Consider the following 19,945-nt stretch of genomic DNA (forward strand, 5'->3'; position numbering starts at 1 on the left):
GAGATTCACACGAGTCCACTTACTATTCAGTGGTGAATGACCCTCATGCTGGTTAATAATAAGGTTTCAAATGCTGCTGCATTATATTAAGTGTTGAAGATGTGTTGTGTAATCCCTTACCAACAAAAATTATTTTGAAAAAAACAAACCTGAGTTGTGCGTTAACTCTTGCATTTGATGATAGGAGCTGCTCATTACCACTAACTCCGCCTAAACTCCTTCCACTTGCTTAAGTATTGTGACGTTTGCATATCAGTGTGCGTTGTCCTATTTATCGCATGCATTAGGGACTTAACGCTAGCTTTAAGGCCCTAATGTGCAATGATAAATGACCCAGTCAGCATCTTGGAGAACATTAGGCCATGCCATCCTAGTATAATGCCAACAGGCACTGGGAAGCCACCACCCTCCCCATTCTTCTGTACTGAAGACCCAGAGCTTCAAATTTAAAACCAGTATTAAAGGACCAAAGCACCTATGAGTATTGGGTGGTGGTGTAGCTATTGTTAACCCCTACCTTTTCTTGATTTGACCTGCACCAGCATTTAATCTCATTGGCACATTCTAGCTCCTTGTTTTATTTTTTTGTAAATTTGACTATGTTTAATCCTTGTCATATCCTGCAGGAGTGCCTTTATAAAGATACATCTGTCCTGCGTTGGTGATTAGCAGAAACATTAGCAGAACTACTGTTTCAGTGCCTGAATAATTAATGGAGGTTCTTGCAAAATCGAGTCTCGTTAGAATACATTTAGAGAGATTCCCTGAATAAAGCAAATGTAAGAAGATGGGGCCACCTCCCCCCCCCCCCCCCCACCCCACTGTGGTGACCAGGAACATAACTGCAAAAATAAAGCAAACCTCTCTCCTGGAAACAAAAACGAGTTCACAGTGCTAGGGAAGATTGATTGATTTGGGAATCTGCTACCAAACTCATATCTGCGCACATATGAGAATCAGCTGGAAGAACTAGCTGTCAGTTTGTGTGTCTCTTCTAAGAAAACTAGCCACCCAAGGAAAATCTCAGTGGGGACCTTGCAAACTCCCTCCTCTTCTCTTACGGTGCAAAGACTGTGTGACCCGGTGACCTTCATGCACTTGTTGGCCATTTTTTGTTTGGAGGTTCATGTACAAAGTATTGAAGGAACACATTATGGGTACTTCTTGTCCATCCATCTGTCTGCGACTCACTTTCACTGCCGAAACTATACAAGGTCCTGTCCTGTGCTTTGAAGGATTTAAGCAGCGTAGTGTCCCATGTCCACATCCGAAGTTTAGGGTGCTGTCAATGATGGACAAAACTGTGCCTACAAGAATGCCATTCCTACACATACTCCTGGTGGGAATGCACCTTTTAAACTTGTTTTTTTTATAATGGTACTATAAGAGCTACCACCCAGACTTTAATTTTTTTTCTCTGTTTTTAGACTAGTTTAAAGAGATTTTTGGAAAATGTATTTTTCCCTTTCTCATCCTGCTACACCTGTCCAGCAGATGGAGGCAGATCACATGACCTTTTCCTGTGACATTTCTATTTACCTATAGTGCAGGGCAGCTAAACCCAGTGGGAGGTGCAGCATGAAATTCCATAATGGGTTTAAATTAAAATTTTGTTTTAAAATAGCTCATGTAAGAAGTATGACTTGTCTAGCTGGCTGTGGGCCAGGCACCTGTTTGATTCAGAGTTTGCCAGCCCTGATGCTATTGGCTCCCCTCCCATTGAGAGTCTTGGTTAGAGCTTGAAGGGCAATCTAAATTAAGGAAAAAGATGAGGAGGATCCTCTTAAAGCTACTATTCCCTCTTTATATTTTCTCTCAAAAACTTGTCGTGCTCGCCCCCCCCCCCCCCCCCCCCCCCCGAGGGCAGAGGTAAGCTACTGTGAATGAATTTTGACATTTTGCATTTGTTATTCCCACAAAGGAGAGTGCTGAATTTTGAAAGCCTCTTTATTTTAATGAAGTACTAATTTTGGAGTCAGGCCGCCGTTATCTCTCCTACATCAGTGGACGAGCCACGGGTGCAGTAGGCTTTCTCTGTGCGACTTGCTTCCATGATGAAAATGACTCAGAACAAGTGACAAAAAAAAAAAAAGAGTTCAAGTTGAGTGAGTGAAGGGACTTCAGAGGCTGGGACGAGTTCCTCATACCCTGGGATGAAGAGAGAAGAGAGGGGGATGATGAGGCATCTGTTGATGAAATGGCCATATTGAAAGTGATCCATGTGGTTTTCAGAGCATCACAAGCAAATAGAAAACAAAAATTCTGAGCCTCCAGTTTTAACTCATGAGGTCAATTTATGCATTGGATTCCGATTTGGATACTATCATGCCCGCTACTGGAAAATCTCCCCAGAGTTTTTCAAATTCCTATACCAGGCTTTTTGTGCCTTACATGTGAAGGAACATTTTCTTCCATTCCATCAGCACATAAGCTATGGGACAATATCCAAATATATTCTTTTCCATTTCAAAAAAGAAAAATGTTTCATCTGATAGGCTTTTCTAAATTCTCTCTCCATTTTTTGATTATGAGCAACTATATGAAGGGAGCAACTGTGACTGTTGAGGAAGAGGAAATTCAATTTGAAGGACAAGATTCCAATAGACTCTTCCATAAGGATGAGGTTGCAGCATTAATTTTGTAAATGATTAATCTTTTAGAATTTTGGAAAACAAAATGGAGGGGACCCAGTTATTAAAGGGCTTCACAAAACATCTAGGGCATTTTCCCCTTCATTCATTTGGGTTTCAAGCCTGGTGTGGCAGGGCAGTATGAGAAAGGAAGGAGAAATTTATACTTGCCTAATAATTTCCTTTCCTTTCGTCCTGCTACACCAGTCCAGAAATCTGCCTGGGAAAGTAAAACTTTTAGGATGAATTTTCAAAAGGGCCCAGCCATGCACGTTTGTCCCGATATACACACAAGGGGCCGGGTCCTTAAAAAGGATGGGCCGGAGGGGCAGGGTCTGGGCAGGATGGATGGACTAAGAGGGAACTGGGGGAGGCCTGATTGTGTTGCCATCATAATTTACTAAAATTCATCCCTCCGTGCGTGCCGTCTGCACAGGCGTGCGTGGATTTTTAATATCCAGCGTGCATGTGTGCACAACCAACGGATTTTAAAATGTGCACATGCCAGGAACCGCATGTATATGGACACGCGCGTCTCCTTTTAAAATATACCTCTTTGATTACAGATAGTTTTAAAAAAATTGTAACATTACAAAAGTTTATTTCATAAACTTTAAAGAGATTTCTTTTCTAAACATTTCTAGTTACTTTTGGAAAAAAATGTTAATTACAAATTTTAATATAAGGTTAGTTATTTTAAAGTTTCATAGACTGCTGTGTCAAGAAAACACTGGTTTTTTAACTGCCCTGTGCCATAGGTAAAAAAGAGATGTCACAGGCAAAGGTAATGTGATCTGTCTCCACCTGCTGGGAGGGGGATAGAAACCCATTTGTTCTGGACTGGTGGAACAGGACTAAAAGAAAATCAGGTAAGTATAAGTTTTCTTTTTTTAAAACTGGATTTTACTTATTTATTTAATTTTTATTTATTTATTTAATTCTTTTTAATATACCGATGCTCAAGACCATGTCTTATCGTGCCGGTTTACATCATTTTTTTAAAAGACACCTTGGCCATAGGTGAAGGGCATCAGAAGGTGCACCAAGCCTACACACAAATTCAGCAAGTTTATTGTATAGACAATGCTGATGGTCTAGATACTAGTCAGATTGGGCTCTTAACTGGGTGAAAGTAGCATATTTACTGCTGAATGTTTATGCATAAAAAATATGCATAAACATTCAGCAATAGATATGCAGTGTGCTACTTTCACCCAGTTAAGAGCCCAATCTGACTAGTATCTAGACCATCAGCATTGAATATACAATATATATATATATATAGCACGTGTTATTTATTTCGTTCACTATACCTTTTATCACTCCCCTGTTTATTGTAAACCGGCATGATGTGATACTCTCACGAATGCCGGTATAGAAAAAACTAAAATAAATAAATAAATCAATAAAATAAATGTTCATATTATTGCATTTAGTGCTGTTTAGTCCTATTAACTGATTTGCACAAATGCAGGTGTTTAATTTTATGGGAGATAAATATGCACAAAGTCTTTGAGTGAGCCATGCATAGATGAATCAAAATATGGTCCCAAACAACTAGAGCAGCGGTTCTCAACCGGTGCGTCGCGACACACTAGTGTGTCGCCAAGCACTGGCAGGTGTGTCGCGTGGCTCCCGGTCCCTCCCGCTGCTCGTTCTTCCCTGCTGCCGTTGCCGCCGGGCTATCAGCACGTTCAAGCCCAGCGGGAACGGCAGCGGTGCAAAAAAAAAAAAAGCTGTGGCATCTGCGGCTGGCCTTTTCTTCTTCCTGCGCCTGCATTTCCCCCCCGGACCCGGAACAGGAAGTGGTGCGCGGGAAGAAGAAAGGCCGTGCCGCAAGAGAACCCACACCTCGCGCGCCATCACGGCACACATGGGGAAAGCGCTGCTGCGGCCGTATGGCCAACCGGTCTTCCTGTTCGGGGGGGGGGAGCGGAAGCGCCGCGTGCAGCTTCCGCTTCCTCCCCCCAATGCAGGAAGATCAGCTGCCTCTCCTGCTGCCACCCGTTCTCCTGCTATCTTCGGGCGTCGGGCCGTATGGTCCGTCGATCTTCCTGCTTGGGGTGGGGGAGCGGAAGCGTCGCGCACAGCTTCCGCTTTCTCCCCCAAAGCAGGAAGATCAGCTGCCTCTCCTGCTGCCACCGGCCTCCTGCTATCTTCGGGCGTCGGGCCGTATGGTCCGCCGATCTTCCTGCTTGGGGGGGGGGGGAGGGGGAGGGAGGAAGCGGACATTGTGCGCTGCGCTTCCGCTACCCCCCCCCCCCCCGACAGGAAGTTCGGACGCCCGAAGATAGCAGGAGTCCGGTGGCAGCAGGAGAGGCAGCTGATCTTCCTGCTCTGGGGGAGAAAGCGGAAGGGAAAGGAGAGAGCAGCATGAGCCTCCCGCCATCGATGGAATTCTTCCTTCTTGGCCTGCGGGGGCTGGAGGAGCAGCTACCGTTTGTGCTGGGTGGGGGGGGGGGGGGGGAGGAAGTGAGTGACAGAAAGAGAGAGAAGCAGCCAGCCAGCCTGTGTGTAAGTGAGAGAATGTGTGTGATTGAGAGCCTGTGTGTAAGTGAGAGAATGTATTTGATCGAGAGTATGTGTGTGATTGAGAGAAACTGGTCAGAGAGCTGATGTATGTGTATATGTGAGAGACAATGAAAGTGGCTGCTCAAGGAGATGACTGATGTGTATGTGAGAGTGTGAGTGTGAGACAGTCAGGGATGTGTGTGTGAGAGAGAGAGAGAGAGAAAAAGCATGGAAGTGAGAAATCTGGGTATGTGAGAAAGCATGGGAGTAAGAAGCCTGGTGTTGTGGGGGTGTATGTGAAAGAAAGCATGGGAGTGAGAAGCCTGATTATGTGAGAGAGAGCATGGGAGTGGGAAGCCTGTGTGTGTGTGCATGTATATGAGAGAGACTGGTTGGTAAGGTGACGGTGTGACTGGTGTGTATGTGAATGTGAGAGAGAGAATGTGATTCAGGGAATGAGAAGCCTGTGCACCTGGAGAGCGAGCATGGAAATGAGAGAGAGACTGGGTGTGTGTGTGTGTAACAGAGAAAGTGATTATGGGAATGAGAAGCCTGTGCATGTGAAGAGAGTGAGCATGGGAGTGAGAACCTGGGTGTGTGTGAGACATAGCATGGGAGGGAGAAGCCTGTGTATGTAAGACAGAACATGGAAGTGGGAAGCCTGTGTGTGTGTGTATGCATGAGAGAGATCAGGTGACGGGTGTGTGTGAGAGAGAGAGAGAGAAAGTGATTATGGGAATGAGAAGCCTGTGCAGGTGAAGAGTGGGCATGGGAGTGAGAAACCTGTGTGTGTGTGTGAGACACAGCATGGGAGTGAGAAGCCTGTATATTTGAAAGAGAACATAAGAGTGGGAAGCCTATGTGTGTGTGTATATGCATGAGACACATCAGGTGACTGGTGTGTGTTTGCATGTATGTGAGAGAGAGAAAGAAAGTGATTATGGGAATAAGAAGCCTGTACATGTGAAGAGTGAGCATGGGAGTGAGAAAGCTGGGAGTGTGTGAGATACAGCATGGGAGTGAGAAGCCTGTATATCTGAAAGAGAACATGGGAGTGGGAAGCCTGTGTGTGTATGCATGAGAGAGATCAGGTGACTGGTGTGTGTGTATGTGGGAGAGAAAGAAAGTGATTATGGGAATGAGAAGCCTGTGCATGTGGAGAGAACAAGCATGGGAGTGAGAGACTGGTGAGTGTATGTGAGAAAGAGAAAGTGATTATGAGAGTGAGAAGCCCATATATGTAAGTGGAACACGGGAGTGGGAAGCCTGTGTGTGTGTGTGTGTATGGCATGAGAGAAACTGTTCAGGAAGGTGACTGGTGTGTTTGTCAAAGACTGGGAGATGATTGGTGTGTGAGAGACAGAAACTGGTCATGGGGGCATGACTGGTATGGTGTATGTGTGTGTGAGAGACATGGGCCCTAAGGAAGAGGACCATGAGTATAGAGCTTAGCCACTACTGCTACTTCTGGTGTGTGCTACAGCCTGCATGGAAGAGGAGTAGGAAAGCTGCTGGAGGGGGTAAGTAAAGGTGGCTTTTTAAGTTTATTTTTCTTGATTGACTGCTATTTTAATTATTTAATATTATGTGATGTGTCTGCTTTTTTTGAAATATTTTATTGGTGTTTGGAGAATTTTTAATAGTTTTTATGAGTTTTTAATTGTTGGATGTTATTCTGTTCATAGTTGTTGTGAAACATTTATTCTGCTTATTAGTATAGTTTTACAATTATTTCTGCTTGCTGCTTGCTAGTTCTGTTTTCCTAATAAGAGGTGTATTGGTTTTTAGGGCCTGATTTAATATTTGTAGTGTTGCCTTTTCATAGATAGGGTTGCTCCTGTTTGAGTGTATTCCATAATACAGGTGTAACTGTGTGTGGATTAGTTTATGTGCATTACTACAGATCCTGGGAGTATGTTAGGTCGGTTCTGTGTCTGTTACAGAGATATTTTACTAGCATGTAAGTGTTTTATCAGTCTTATTTGTTGCGTTTTCTCAAGAGGACATGCATTGGTGGTAAACTGCTGTCTTTTCATAAGTAGGGCTATTGAGCCTGAAAGTAGAAGGAGTTTGAGTTGCTGTTACTGAGATGACACCAGAACCAGAATATCTTTTTTGTAGAGTGAGTTGAACGGGGAATGTCATAATTCTGCTTTACATCCATTATTGTGGATCAGGGGGGTTCCCGTGGATGCAAACTGTACATTTACATCTAGCCCTGTGACGATCATGGGTCAGTGTGTCACGCATGTGAGAACCATCTGTCAGGTGTGTCCCGACAGAAAAAAGGTTGAGAACCACTGAACTAGAGTATCAGTTTAAAAATTGGGAGTGTGTGCTGCATTCTGTTCAAGATTAGTGCTTTGGTTACCACTGGCCTATGTCTCAGGCTTGTGGCTTTTGCTTGCAGTATTCTCACACTTAACTGGTCAGCTAGCAGAAGGTGCCTTGAGAGCCGGAGACACTTGCTAACCTTTGATATCATTGATGGGGAAAATTAGGTTGCCAAGAAAAGACCTAGATGGTCAATAACATGCCACCAAGATTTTCTAGGTTCATATTAAATGTTCATATGTGAGCAGAGTGCTGGAAAGCTGGTCACGGATATTAATGTTGTTTTTAATTAAAAGAAAAAATGACCTACAACTTCGTTTGGTCCTTTTTATGTCTATGTATATAAACAAGAAGGAAGCAATAATCACAAGTGACCACGTTGGTGCAAACGCTGGGGGTACTCCTACCTGTGGGATTTACCCCAATGATTAAAGCAAAACTATGCAAGTGCTTTTGCCTTGGTTATTGGCCAATGAAAAATTGCCCTCCGAGATTTTATGCCTGCTTTCTCCGGGGGCAATTTTTCAGACCCAAACAATGTGTGTAGTTGAAAAATACATACTTTTACCCTCAAGGGTGAAACACCCCCCCCCCCCCCCCCCCATCTTTGTGGGTCTTACTTTTCTCATTTTATCATGGGGGCAGCAAAATATTTCCTTCCCTTCTCCCCACAAGAAAACAACACCCAACATGGAAAGATGCAGCAAAATCACTGTTTACAATGTTTTGTTTTTAAGCAGATCCCTGGTTGCAAGCTAAAATCTGAAGGGGCTGTAGACCTAAGAGAAATGATTGACAATGCCCATGGGTAACATTTGGTTCAAATGAATGGATATAAAACGATGCAGCAGGAGCCTTGTCTGTCTGCTTTTGGTATGGCAGGGACTCCAGGGAAGTCATTGGCACAACAATTCCTTTCTCTCCTTCTGTATTGGGTCAATAAAACAGATTTTGGCAAATAACCAGTGATCCCTCTCTGTGCAATCACATGAAAGCTTTAACATGTAAATATCTCATTCATTATCAAGGGAAAATGTACTACCACATAAAGCACACGTCCGACTCATGTTTAAAGTTTTTTTTTATCATTTCTTCTCTACAGAGGCCGAGCCTTCCTTATATTGGGGAGGGGAGGCCACAACCGGGATAGTTCTGGCGCTAGAGCTTGCATAGTCAAAGCAGGGTAAAAGGGGATGGGGCTGGGAATGGAGTGTGGTCCACTCACCAGCCTCTATTTGGGTGGCTTTTCCTGCCCTTCTGAGGACTGCTTCCAGGTGCTCTTGGGGTTGGAGACACCAAGCACAGTCTCTCGACATAGCGAGTGTTTTGCAAAACTGAAATTCAGGGGGAAGCGGATGTACAAGGCTGTAGGTCAGTGGGGATCGATCGAGCCAATCCATCATTGCATCTCTGCACTTTGCAGTCTTGTTTTACCTAAGAAAAACTGCAACTACAGGTTCATAAATGTAAGACTGGTTCAGCCTGTCACTGGTAACTCTAAGTCTATTCGCTTATGTTTTATGCATCCATTATTAAGTACCGCAGATTTATGCTCTGAAAATAAGTTTGTACAAACAAAAGTAGGAAAAACAGGTTAAAACTCTTCCATCTAAAAATGCATTAATCAAAGGATTCCCAAACCTATACTATCATGAAATACCCTGCATGGGTAATTAAATGTAATCATTTTTTCTTTTATTAAACTTCTAATCATATATGTGTTTAATTTTACCTATAGCTTTGCAAGTCCATATTTATGGACATTCCAGAACTTGACTTCTTGTTCCTAGGTCTTGGCTATCTTCCATCTTACTCCAGCTGTTGCCCTATCTTGTATGCTTTCCATCAGTTGTGTTCTCCAGTAGTAAGATTTGCTTTTTACTGTTCACGCAGACGACTCCTATTTATCATAATGTGTATCATTCATGTCCTACTTTGTGTGGCAATTGGTTACGGTTTTTATCTTTTGTATAGGTTGCTTGGATGGGTGGATAGATACTGTAGATGGAGAAAGAGGGTAAGTAAATACTGTTGATAGAGGCTATTTATTAGTAATTTGATTTATATTCTGCTTTTCCAGGCACTTCAAAGCAGATTACATTCAGGTACTGTAGGTATTTCTCTGTTTCCAGAGGGCTCACTAACTTTGTATTGCCCTTTGATATTTAGAGGAAATATAGTTTTGGAACATTTGAACGCTTTGGAAACATTCAAATGTTCATAAATTGGCAAATAATAAATATTGCACTACTGTAGTTTGCTATGTCAAAATCAGATTTCTGATTTGTGACCAGCTTGCACTAAAAGACACTTTTTATAGTGAGCAAGTTATCGCTGGTCAGGTAACTTGTAACTTAGCAACTTCCGCCTGCTTTGTTAAGTTGGACTGTTCAATCTCCTTAATGAATGAGAGCATCAAATGCAGTAATTGATGCTCGGCCCTTTCAGCTTTTGAATAATTTAGTGCTTGGGTAATCCTATATATATATTTCTAGCAGCTCTCTTTATTTTTTTTCTTCTCTGTTTATCATGTCAGAATTCTGTTTCAGTGGGCCGAAAGCTTAATTGTCTAAAACACTGGACCATGTTTTCAGCATTTTTCCTCCATGAATATTTGTTTTCCCAAAAAATGCAACAAGATCAATTGTAGGAGGAACATATCAGCATACTCTGTTTGCATAACCTCCATATTTGGGGGAACAGGGTTGGAGAGAACACAGTTGCATATGAACAATGTTAAAAAATATATATATATACATGTAAGTAAATCTTACAAACATATACTTCAGATTATGGAGAATTACTAGTTGCATACAAGTTCTGGAAATACATTATAGGGTAGAGATGTAGATATTAGAGTGTGTGGATTTGGTTCAGGTTGACTATAGTTAAGTACTAGTATTTCATGCAACATCATAAATACAAGCTGAACCAAGAAAATATTTTTTTTAAAATATCAAGAATGTGATACCTCATATAACAATTGAGCCTCTCAATATTTATCAGAGAATGCTCACAACAAATGTGTCAAACATACACACCGTTAACCAGTATATTAAAAGACTGGTTTAACGCAATTGACCTTATTTATAATCATTGGTATCCACATTCTAGGTTTTGCATTTTTTTTTTCATTTTTATGTTATGTTATTTCTAGAGACAGGACACTTATCGTTTTGCGTAGCATAAAGTGGTGACAGCTTTTTTCCAACACCGGCCTGACCCGACACGATCCGTGTTTCGTGGGCTTCTTCAGGGGTACAACATTGTTACAATGTATTTCTAAAGTTTGTCCCGTAGTATAATGCTATATAGCATGTTGTACCCTTGAAGAAGCCCACGAAACATGGATCGTGTCGGGTCAGGCCGGTGTTGGAAAAAAGCTGTCACCACTTTACGCTACGCAAAACGATAAGTGTCCTGTCTCTAGAAATAACATAACATAAAAATGAAAAAATGAAAAAAATGCAAAACCTAGAATGTGGATACCAATGATTATAAATAAGGTCAATTGCGTTAAACCAGTCTTTTAATATACTGGTTAACGGTGTGTATGTTTGACACATTTGTTGTGAGCATTCTCTGATAAATATTGAGAGGCTCAATTGTTATATGAGGTATCACATTCTTGATATTTTCAAAAAAAAATTTTCTTGGTTCAGCTTGTATTTATGATGCATGAAATACTAATCTATTGATACATCATAATTGTACAGTTCTTATTTTCAATTCTTATATAGTTAAGTACTGACTGTAAAATCTTCTCACACAATTCACTCTAGGTGTAAAGCAGAATTTCTCTAATCTATTGATAAAGTGTTTTTTGTTTTTTTTTTTTAATAAGAGCTACAGTGGTCTGTCCTTGCTTTATGTACATGTCTGTTCAGAGCACATCTGTATTTGACAGAAAATGAAATTTCCCCACCACTAGCCCCAGAACAAAGTTGGACTATCGTTTTTTTTTTTTGGGGGGGGGGTTATAGTGTAATAAAAAAAAAAAGTTAAAGCACAACAATTCAAATGTGTGTTTTTGTGATTGTGCTTGTAGTCAGCTGCATGCACTTGATTTTAAGCCTCTCAATTTTGCATTTCCATTGATATTTCATTATATTGTGGAGTGTGTATTGTTGTTGTTGGGTTGTTTTTTTTTTTCAGAAGCAGCATTAATAATTCAGGGTCATAGGTGAATGGCCCTGCAAATCTATTATAGCAACACCTTTGAATCTGTAGATAGATTCTGATGGCTGGCCATCTGGGCTTTTCCTTCTGCCCTTCCCCCACATCCCACACCTGCCACTGGTTTTCATTTCTCTTTGGACTTCTCTCGTCTGTAAGGTGTAACATCACTAGACAGGGCCAGAAGTGTAAATATTTAATAACTTTAATTAAAGTGAGCAGGGATACTTTTAAACAGAGTGAGTCAGTTTCAAGTGAGTAGATTTCTATCTGATGCTAAGATTTCACGAGCCAGCATGCTGTGGAACATACTGGGAAAATTATGCAATTTAAAAAAAATGTGTATGTATAATTATATTTCAACCTTGAAATCTAACAATGCATAAGATAAAATAGCAAAACACAGTCTGCTGAAGTTTTCCTAAATAAATACCAGGTTTCCTGAAGTTACTGGAGCCAGAGCTGTTTGCTAAACTAGTTTTGTAATTTCATTTTTAATTCCCAATGTTGTATTTACCACTTTGACTGGTAAGGCAGAGCATTTCTCGTGCCCTGACATTCCAAATCAGCTTAAAAACTGTGAGCACAAGCCTTGATCAAACCAGAAGCCTGTCATCTCGTTAACTAGCATTTGAGAAAGTGTGCAGCAGTGGGAATGTAATATTGCATTCATAAATTTGTTTTGTACTTATATGGAGCAAAGGGCAAATAACAGTACAGGAAAGTCGTGACATTTATCTATCTATTAATTACCTGCTGGAGAGAAGAGCTGTCTATAAACACAGTGCCACTTCAGATAAAACTTTCATGCACTTATTTAAGCCCTTTGAAATATAAATGATTTCCTTTAAATTTTTTATTATAAATCAGGGTATGGAGATATGCAACAAGAGGCGGATTTCCCCCTGTAGGGAGGAAGCTGAAGGCTGGTTAATGTTCTCCTCTGTCTTGTTCAAGTCCTTTGACAATGTAATATAATGATATGATGCAGTCTCTTCATTTCTGGGTTTGTTTTTTTTATTTTAATGACCTTTTCTGACTGGTCAGCTTCTGCCCTCTATTCTTTGTTGCCTTGTGATTGGGTTCAAGGATTTCAGATAAAATAAAATAATTTGGGGGCATCAAGAAGGAGCAGGCTGCTGCCAGAACCTGTCACCCAAAGATTTGGCTTAGAAGAAGACTAAGGTGGACCTCGTTATTAAAATATCATTTTGATTTGTATTCTGCCTTTTGAGACACAAGCAGCTTACATTCAGGTCCTGAAGTTATTTCCTTGTCCCAAGAGGTCTTAGGGTCTCATTGACTGAGCATTTTTCCCATAAACCCAGATTGGGCAAAAAACTTTAGTAAACCAGGCTTAAGTTTGTATCTGAGGCAATGGAGGATGAAGGGGCTTGCCCAAGGTCACAAGGAGCAACAGAGGAATTTGAACTCTGGCCTTCCTGGTTCGCAGCCCCCCCCCCACCCCCTTTATCCACTGAAACTTCCATATAACGCTGTGTTTTTAGAAAGGGCGTCAGTTTAAAAAGAATGGTCCTTTTTGTATTTTAAATGTAGTACGGAGAGGAAATTGCTGCAGCAGGAGTTACCTGAATTGCACTTTGGAGCAACGGTTTTGTAAGATGAGTAATTAAATCCAAAGTCCAAATAAGGTCATTGCACTAAAATTATTAAAAAAAAAGAAAAAAGAAAACCAACAACAACCACCAGCTGCAGGGATTGCAGAAGGAAACCATTTCTATTGCCCTGGAAGTGTTCACATTCCCACGCTAAAGTTCAACATTTAAATCTCTCTCAAAAACGGATCTGCCCGCAACCTGGGGTAGAGGATCCCCCATGTGTTAGTTCCTTGCAGCCCGTGGTTTGTGCTGGGTTGCTTCAGCCATTTTCATTTTCTCAGGGGTTGGACCTAGACTGATGATGGGGGGGGCGGGCTGTGTGATTTGAGGAAGGAGCTCATTGACAGCTGTTTGGGGGGTGTAGGTCTAACACAAATTCTGATAGGGGGACCTGCACATGCTCCATCTTTAAGTTCTAGGAGATAAAATGTGCAAAAAATAAGATTATTTTACAGTAAAATGTGCTGCTGTAATAACTAGTGTTAAAAGTGCTTCAGAGATGATGTTTAGAGTCCAGATGTCTAATAAAAGGATTCTAGGAGAAAGGGGTCATGGCTAAGCTACACCTATGACAGCTGAATAACTGATGCAATGGAAGTCATATGAACGATGTAAAACAAACTCCAAGATTTTCTTTCTAGACTAACCTTTCACGTGGTGATGTGTTTTTTTTTAGCCTGCCACCCAAAGGAAAAGAAGGCTTATGCGATCGCAGTGTGTGTGTGTCTCCTCCTTTCATACATTTTCTACTTGGTGGTTTTCGACACACAATGTTGAGGATATGACAAGTGGGCCATGAGGATTCTTGACTGGTACGGGGCAGGATTTCAGCTCAGGCACATGCATGACCAGCGCGTAGGCTGGATTAATGCTGGCTGAAACGTGGCTGCTTCATTTTATTCAAGGTAAAAATCTGAAATCGTAGATGTTCTACCCTGTAAAGTACTCGCCAGAGAAGGGCAGACGCGGGTCAGACATTCAAAGCATTTCCGCACGGACAGGAGCTGGAAGGGAAGAGCCCTCTCCATGGTGCTGAAATGCCTAACGTGAACAGCAGAGCTCCACTCGCTTTACTGTAACCCGAGTGAAAAGAAAAGAAAAAGTAGGTTTCACGAGTTCTCACATATGGTGTCCCTACTGGAAGTTGGATATTAATTTCTCTCTGTACTGTTATGACCAAGAAGCCAAGCATTTGTTAGTCATCTACCTCGAATCGAATAGCAATGATCTTCTAGTTATTAATAACTTTGTATTCTGGGAAAGGATTCCTCTCAATCCTTCCTCATGTGTATCTGCTATTTATTTTTTTCTCAATTATTTTTTTAGACTTTTTGAAAAGTGCCATGGTTGCTGTAATATCCACTTGAATGCATGGAAATGAAGATCAATAAAACATAAAGTGATGCTTTTTTTTTTTTCCTTTTTATTAGTTAATACTTTTCTCAACTAACGCTTTTCTCAGCTAACGCTCCCTCAGATCAAAAGAAAACGAGACCGGAAACGACAGGCATTGTATAGCTTAATGTAGCACAAGTAAAAGCATTGATCATGAACCATAGCAAAATTCAAACATACTTTGGAGAGGCACAAATGGACCTTAGTGGCAGAGGAAGCGAGAAGACCACTTGGGACAGTGCAGTAAGCCGGCACGAAGGAGCTCACTGGGTGGCCCAAGTCGAATTTATCGGCCAACCTTTTTTTGTGTTTTTATTGGTAATGTTTGATCTCTTATAATTACTGTTGTTCTTTATGTTGTGTAAGCTGAACATAGATCATAGGTGTGTAACGTGCCTGTTAGTTGTGTGTCTGGATTCCCCTGTGAGTCCAATGGCGGGAACACACCTCCTACAGCATCTCTCCATCCATTTTAGGTGTAAAAACCTCAGGGGGAGGCGACATAGGGGGATCTAACCTGCACTGACTGTGGCTGTCAGCAAAAAAATAAAAAACTAGGTCTAGTAATTAGCGATGACCTGTGAGAAAAAAGGGGGATTAGGATATTCACTGAGTAGCAAAGTGACAGCATGAGAGTATTTCAATGTGGGAAGCTGGATTTAAGATTGCATATTGGATATGACATCCTTTAGAAGGAAGCAATGGTCGGATCCAGCCTGGCATTTCTTATCTTCTGATCGCAGGGTATAATAAAAATCCAGGTTATCTGTGGGGCACTTTCCTGAAGAAATGGGGGGGTTGACAGACAGTTCTCCGTCCTATCTGATCGTGGTTGATTCTTCTATGCCAGGCGCTAGTGGAATCAGATGGCTGGCATATTACTACTCCGATAAGTCAAAGATTGTGTTTCTTTTATTTTTATTTACCGCCTTTTCCCCTGTCTGTCATAAATTACACAAAATAATTTACACAAATAAACTGCTTTTATATATTATGTGGGATTAAATATTCAATGTAGTAAGATGTTGTATTCATTCTTTATTTGATGCTGGTTTAGCTCTGTTTTGAAATTTGCCTGGCAGGTTTGAACTTCTAAGCAAACCATAAGTACTTTTAATCGTCCTCGTTTCTGATTTACCCCATAAGAATTTGCTGCTTCTGAGGTTACATTTTGATTGTCACACGTACCCCCAGTTTAATACGTGGATGTATTTACTAAATCAGCTGGTGGGTGTCAGCCCCTTCTGGAACACTGACTACGATGCGAATTGGGTTTGGATTGGTTCTGAGTGATGTGGCCTGTGGGGGGTTACAAAAGAATTGACCAGGTTTTGATGTAGATTAAAGTTCTTAAGCTGCCAGGAAATAATAGAATAAAAATGATTGTCATGGGCTTGCAATGCTGGCTCCTGGGGCAGAGGCTGTGCATGCACGTAAAATGCCCTTCATAACATCGTCTGATACCCCCTCAGACGTCCATTTACCTAGGGGGGGGGGGCATATGCCTGTATTCAGTCTTTGGCTGAGATGGGGTGCGTTGTCACTGGCAGGTCCGATGAGTGAATGTACACGTGTGTGCCTATTTGAACCCTTACGCTATTATCTATAATTTGCTCCCCAAAAATCATATTGGCAGGGTCGGTTTGCGATATTTCATAACCGATTATTTGCATGGGGGGGGGGGTATACTTTTCATATCCCACCAATCATCTTACCTGAGGAGTGGGCACACTAAAAGGACTTTCTCGTGGCCCACATATGAGCAGCAGGCGCGGGAAAATGCGTCTTCCTGCGTAAAACGGCAGCCTCTGTGGGTGCGCATTTACCTGCGGAGAGCTGAGTGCACCCTGCCTTAGCGCGCACCTGGGGGAGGGGCTAATGAACGTGCACATGTGCCGTGTGCACACAAGCGAAAGACTTTGATCACTGCTGGTGGTGAAGCTAAACTTGTTTTTTTTTTTTCCCCATACACCTTCAAAAGTAAATGCATTTTAGACATAGGCTAGCTCTATCTGAAAACTGATTGTGTGCAGGCTTTGCCAATGAAACCAGCAGGGACTGTTTCTGGAAAGGGTTGTCCACACGCAGAACATATCAGATCTACCCCATAACCAGCAGCACAAAGATCCGAGATGGGGGGACAGAGCCCGGGCAGGCAGCAGGTATGAAGAGGTGCGTGCAGGATGAGGGCTGGCAGCCTGCCTGCCAGCTTCCACGCATTTAACCCTTTAGAAGCCGCGCCGCTCCTCTGCAGCTGTAGCTGTCAGAAGCGAGGGGGTCCTGGGCCCGCTGCAGAAGCCCCTGCGATCAGCTGCTTGGTGACATTGACCTGGAGGAGGTTTCCAGGAACTTCCAAGTCTGAAATGTAAAGTTTTGTGCCATAAAAAGTAACGGAAGGATTGTATCCTTTTTTTTAGGCTTTCTTAATTGCTTGTAAGCCATTCTCGAAGAGAAGCATAAACAGGTACAGGGGAAGAGTCATGGACAGGGATTATTTAAGTCCCTAACCCCACCCCCTCCCAAATTAGGGACATTTTTAGCTCAAGAGCAAAGCACATGTGGCGGTTTGCTTAAATCCTGCACTTTCTTGGCTGGGAACTCAAACAGACAGATGAAAAAGTTAAAGGAGCGTACATAAACCTGCTTTATAATGGTACACGGTGTCTCCCTAAACTTAATGCAAGACAACAGCTTAGACAATTTTCCTTAAGCATCCAACCATTCAGTTGGGAACTGGGAGAGCCCTTCCTAAAATAAAAATGATCATTGCTACTTGTAACTGATGCCATGGGCACCGCATCGTGGGGCTAGGCTGCTGAGTTTCGATACCTGCTTCAGGTCTTTCTCTCCCTAGGACCATTGAGGCTGGAGAGGGGTGAAGGCAGCACTCACAGCCCCTGGGTGAAGGAGTCGTAGTCTTCGCGCAACAGTGACACCTAGTGGCTGGATTTAAGGTCCAGAAGGAACGTCCTGCTGCAATGCCCGGACTGGAGTGAGGAGGGAGGGAACAGGAAACAGGGAGAACAAGCTATGTTTCATATGACAGAGAAAAGTTTCGATCTCAAAGCCGCAGCAAAATTGCTGGGACTGGAAGAATCGCTTTTGTATTCTCTGAAACTCCGTTTTAGGAAATGCTAAATATCTGAAGAAATCTGCTTCCAATAAGGGTGTGAAGCGTGCAGATTTCTGATTTGAAATGCGAGGACAGCCGTGCATCAGGAAGCCTTTGGGAGAAACTGAATTGCAAGGCCTCTGGTATGCTACGCCCCATAGCCACCCACCCACCCATTGGTACTTTCTTTATTGACAGCTAAGTAACCTTTAGGCGTGCAATTAGAGGAGAGGATCTTCCCTAAATCTTTGCTTCTTTTCTGAAGCGTCCAAGGTTGAAAGTTTGGGGGGGGGGGGGGGAATGGCAGCGTGCGAGCCCGGGCAGGTGCAGCCCGCCCCTCACCTCCCTCCCAATAGCCAAGCCCTGGTCCATCGCCTGGCGTCCTCCCTGCAGCGCGCCTGCGCACTCGGGCTGCTCCTGTCCCTGGCAGGCTGCTTGTAAGATGAGTGAAGAAGCAGGTGGGGGAGAAAGAGGGAGGGAGAGGGACCGCTCGGGCGCGGAGAAAGCGCTCACTTTGGACGGTAGCAAGCCAGAGAGAGACGAGCCCGGCTCCATGTCCGGGGCTGGCCAGCCTGGCTGCAAGCGGTGCCGAGATGATGGCCATGAACAGCAAGCAGCCTTTCGCCATGCATCCCGTCCTCCAGGAGCCCAAGTACCCCACCTTGCACTCCAGCGCGGAGGCTATGCGCAGAGTTTGCCTTCCAGCCCCGCAGGTAGGTAGCGCGAAGCGTTAAGGCGCAGGACTTTTTTGACAGCCACTTGCTTAATGATGTTGGTTTGTTTTTTCTCTCTACTGCATCTCTCTCTTTAAAAAATGTCTCTCTCTCTCCTCTACGTCTGTTCAAGCACAGCTTCTGTCTTGATATTAATTTTTATGACCTGAGCTTTGAGGAGGCAAATGTTTGTAAATGCGGCGTTGACGGTGCTCCCCACTGACTCGTCTCTTGCTTGCAGCTCCAGGGCAATCTGTTCGGAGGCTTTGATGAGAGTCTGCTGGCCCGTGCGGAAGCTCTGGCTGCTGTCGACATCGCCTCCCACGGCAAGACCCATCCTTTCAAGGCAGACGCCACCTACCACACCATGAGCAGTGTCCCCTGCGCGTCCAGCGCGTCCATCTCCCACCCCTCCGCCTTGGCCGCCCACCCTCACCACGCGCTGCACCCAGGACTCGAGGGCGACCTCCTGGACCACCTGTCGCCGTCGCTGACCGTCAGCGGCATGGGGCCGCCGGACCACGCGGTCCTGGCCTCGCAGCTGCACCCGCACCACCTGGGCGCTATGGGCCACCTGCACCAAGCCGTCGGCATGGGCCAGCACCCCCCTCCCCACGCCGCGCCCGCCCACGGCGGCCTGCCCTGCCTGGGCGACCTGGACTCGGACCCCCGGGAGCTGGAGGCCTTCGCCGAGCGCTTCAAGCAGCGGCGCATCAAGCTGGGGGTGACCCAGGCCGACGTGGGCGCCGCCCTGGCCAACCTGAAGATCCCGGGCGTGGGCTCCCTCAGCCAGAGCACCATCTGCCGCTTCGAGTCGCTGACCCTCTCGCACAACAACATGATCGCCCTGAAGCCCGTGCTGCAGGCCTGGCTGGAGGAGGCCGAGGCCGCCCAGCGGGAGAGGAGCGCCAAGCCCGAGCTGGGCCCGGGCGCCGAGCGGAAGCGCAAGCGCACGTCCATCGCCGCCCCGGAGAAGCGCTCGCTGGAGGCCTACTTCAGCCTGCAGCCCCGGCCCTCCTCGGAGAAGATCGCCGCCATCGCCGAGAAGCTGGAGCTGAAGAAGAACGTGGTGCGGGTCTGGTTCTGCAACCAGCGCCAGAAGCAGAAGCGCATGAAGTACTCGGCCGGGCACTGAGCGCCGGGGCAGCCGTCAGGGCCCGGCGCTTGCCGGAGAACAAGTCGCACTGCTGCTGCTGCTGCTGCGGGGTGGGTGGGGGTGGTGAGGGTTGGGGGGGAGAATGACCATTCAGGACGCTCCCACTCAGCCCAATGCACTCTGCAGAAAGCCGCACCGAGGCTCCTCGTCTCTCCAAGCCGCCCCCTCCGGTGACCTGAATTGCCGGAAGGGTAGAGCCGACTGCATGCCGTGCGCTCTCTGAAATCCGTCCTCAGGGAGCACCTCCCCCAACTTTCACACATACATTTCCTGCGCTGCTTCCTATTGACGGATTTCTC

General features: G+C 44.3%; 1 protein-coding gene across 1 annotated transcript; it reads left to right on the plus strand.

The window, feature by feature from the left end:
- Positions 1–18,270: 18,270 nt before the first annotated feature.
- Positions 18,271–19,625, plus strand: POU4F3 (POU class 4 homeobox 3). Its single transcript, XM_029583873.1, has 2 exons — positions 18,271–18,490; positions 18,732–19,625. Exons 1-2 carry the CDS (start codon positions 18,371–18,373, stop codon positions 19,623–19,625), a joined length of 1,014 nt encoding a protein of 337 aa, XP_029439733.1. The 5' UTR covers positions 18,271–18,370.
- The last annotated feature ends 320 nt before the right edge of the window (positions 19,626–19,945 follow it).

This window comes from Rhinatrema bivittatum, chromosome 18 (assembly GCF_901001135.1).
Source record: "Rhinatrema bivittatum chromosome 18, aRhiBiv1.1, whole genome shotgun sequence".
Taxonomy (NCBI): domain Eukaryota; kingdom Metazoa; phylum Chordata; class Amphibia; order Gymnophiona; family Rhinatrematidae; genus Rhinatrema; species Rhinatrema bivittatum.